The sequence below is a fragment of the Eimeria mitis genome, genomic scaffold (assembly GCF_000499745.2).
Source record: "Eimeria mitis Houghton genomic scaffold, Emh_scaff50, whole genome shotgun sequence".
Classification (NCBI taxonomy): Eukaryota; Apicomplexa; class Conoidasida; order Eucoccidiorida; family Eimeriidae; genus Eimeria; species Eimeria mitis.
In genome coordinates, this window is record NW_013573300.1 from 39,998 (window position 1) to 41,637 (window position 1,640).

The window sequence follows — 1,640 nt, forward strand, 5'->3', positions numbered from 1 at the left end:
GGGGAGTTTTTGTCTCGCAGGGGGCCGAGGAGGCGATCAGTACATGAGCTAGAGCTTTCTTAGTGAATTTATTCTGCATAGAGGCTGCAGCAACAGCTTAGAAAGCTTTGGCGGGCCTTCATGAGCAGCGGTGTCTCATACACCGCCGCGGCGTCGCACGGGCGCTCTGCTGGGGTGTCCAGCCACCCCAGGCGCTGCAAATGAAAGCAGGGGGCCCCAAAGATAACGACGATAGCAGCAAGACCTCTTCGGGCCGGCGAGCCTCTTCTGGGGGCCCCCAGGAGGGGAGGAGGTTAAGCCACACCCGATGGGGATGTTCGTCTGCTTCCTCTGTACCCCCCTCTCCTGCTTCTTCTCTCGCACGCACCATGGCTCGTCCACCGAGCAAACCTTCAACCGAGGAGCGTTTCCCCCTCGTTGCTAGGGGGCCCTTCCTGGACTTGGAGACCGGAGCTGGGGGGCCCCCAACTGCCGCTCCCGGGGGGCCCCCCTCCACGCCCCTCGGCCTTCCTTGGGGGACGTGGAGACGCAGCAGCCACAACTGCAGCAGCAGCAGCAAAGACCACCATCAGCAGGTGCCTTCGTCTCCGCCTCTACCCCCCATCAGCCCTCAACTGCCAGACCAGGTAAGGGGCCCCTCAGGGCCCCCACTCCCCCTCAGACGAAAAGTTTCACGGCTGCTGGTGACTGTGGTCCCTGGATGTCTGTGGTTCTGTTGCTGCTGCTGTTGCTGCTGCTTCTGCTGCTGTCGCTGTTGCTGTTGCTGCTGCTGCTGCTGCTGCTACCGCTGTGCCCCTTGCATTGGGGAGGAGGGGCGGGAGGGGTGGCGGGGCCCATGTGCACGAGGTAGATTGTCTACGAGCGCTTGCTGCTTCTGTTGCTGCTGCTGCTGCTGCTGCTGCTGCTGCTATCGTTGCCTCTGCTTCCTCTAGTGTGAAGGAAGGAGGGACTTTAGTTCAGGGTTTAGGGTTTAGGGTTTAGTATCTAGTGTTTAGGGTTTAGGGTTTAGTATCTAGGGTTTAGGGTTTAGGGTTTACTAACAGCCGTTGTGCGTCTCCAGTGATGTAGTGGAGGCAGCTGCAGCTGCCTGCGTCGTATCTCGTGGTGGTTTACAGAGGGTGGGGTTGTTGTGTTTGCTGCTGCTGCTGCTGAGGCAGCTGCCACCCACGTCTGCTGCCTGAGCAGCAGCAGCAACAACAACAACCCCACCCTATGCGGGTGCATGCATCTGCATGCGTATGTGTTTTGTATGCGGTATGTTGCTGCGCTGCAGCAGGAGCACCGAAGGCCGGAGGAGGAGGAGTCAGAGCAGCCCCATCATGAGCTGCAGCACCCTCATGATCATCATCAGCAGCATCAGCATCAGCAGCAGCAGCAGCAGCAGCAGCAGCAGCGGCAGCAGCAGCAGCAGCAAGTTGACGCGCGGTTGACTTTTATTGTTTTTGTTATTTTCTTCTCGCTGGAGATATTTGTCAACTTTGATTGCGGGGCTATCCCCTGCACTCTCTCCCGCATGGCAGATGAGTTTCGTCTCTCTCCTACCTGGCAAGGTGCCTATACACCCCAGCATATATATATATATATATAGTTATATATGTAGCGTCTGCATGCAGTTACATCTTCTTACTCTCTCATCCCAC

The 1,640-nt window shown here is 57.7% G+C and overlaps 1 protein-coding gene across 1 annotated transcript in view; it reads left to right on the forward strand.

The window, feature by feature from the left end:
* Window positions 1-200: 200 nt before the first annotated feature.
* The window catches only part of EMH_0050130 (uncharacterized protein), a gene marked incomplete at both ends in the record, with an annotated part of 4,117 nt that continues 2,677 nt past the window's right edge, over window positions 201-1,640 (forward strand). The window contains 3 exons of the mRNA XM_013500093.1: window positions 201-626; window positions 1,044-1,118; window positions 1,274-1,550. Coding sequence (XP_013355547.1) covers window positions 201-626; window positions 1,044-1,118; window positions 1,274-1,550 — 778 coding nt within the window. The remainder of the gene's footprint in view (window positions 627-1,043; window positions 1,119-1,273; window positions 1,551-1,640) is intronic.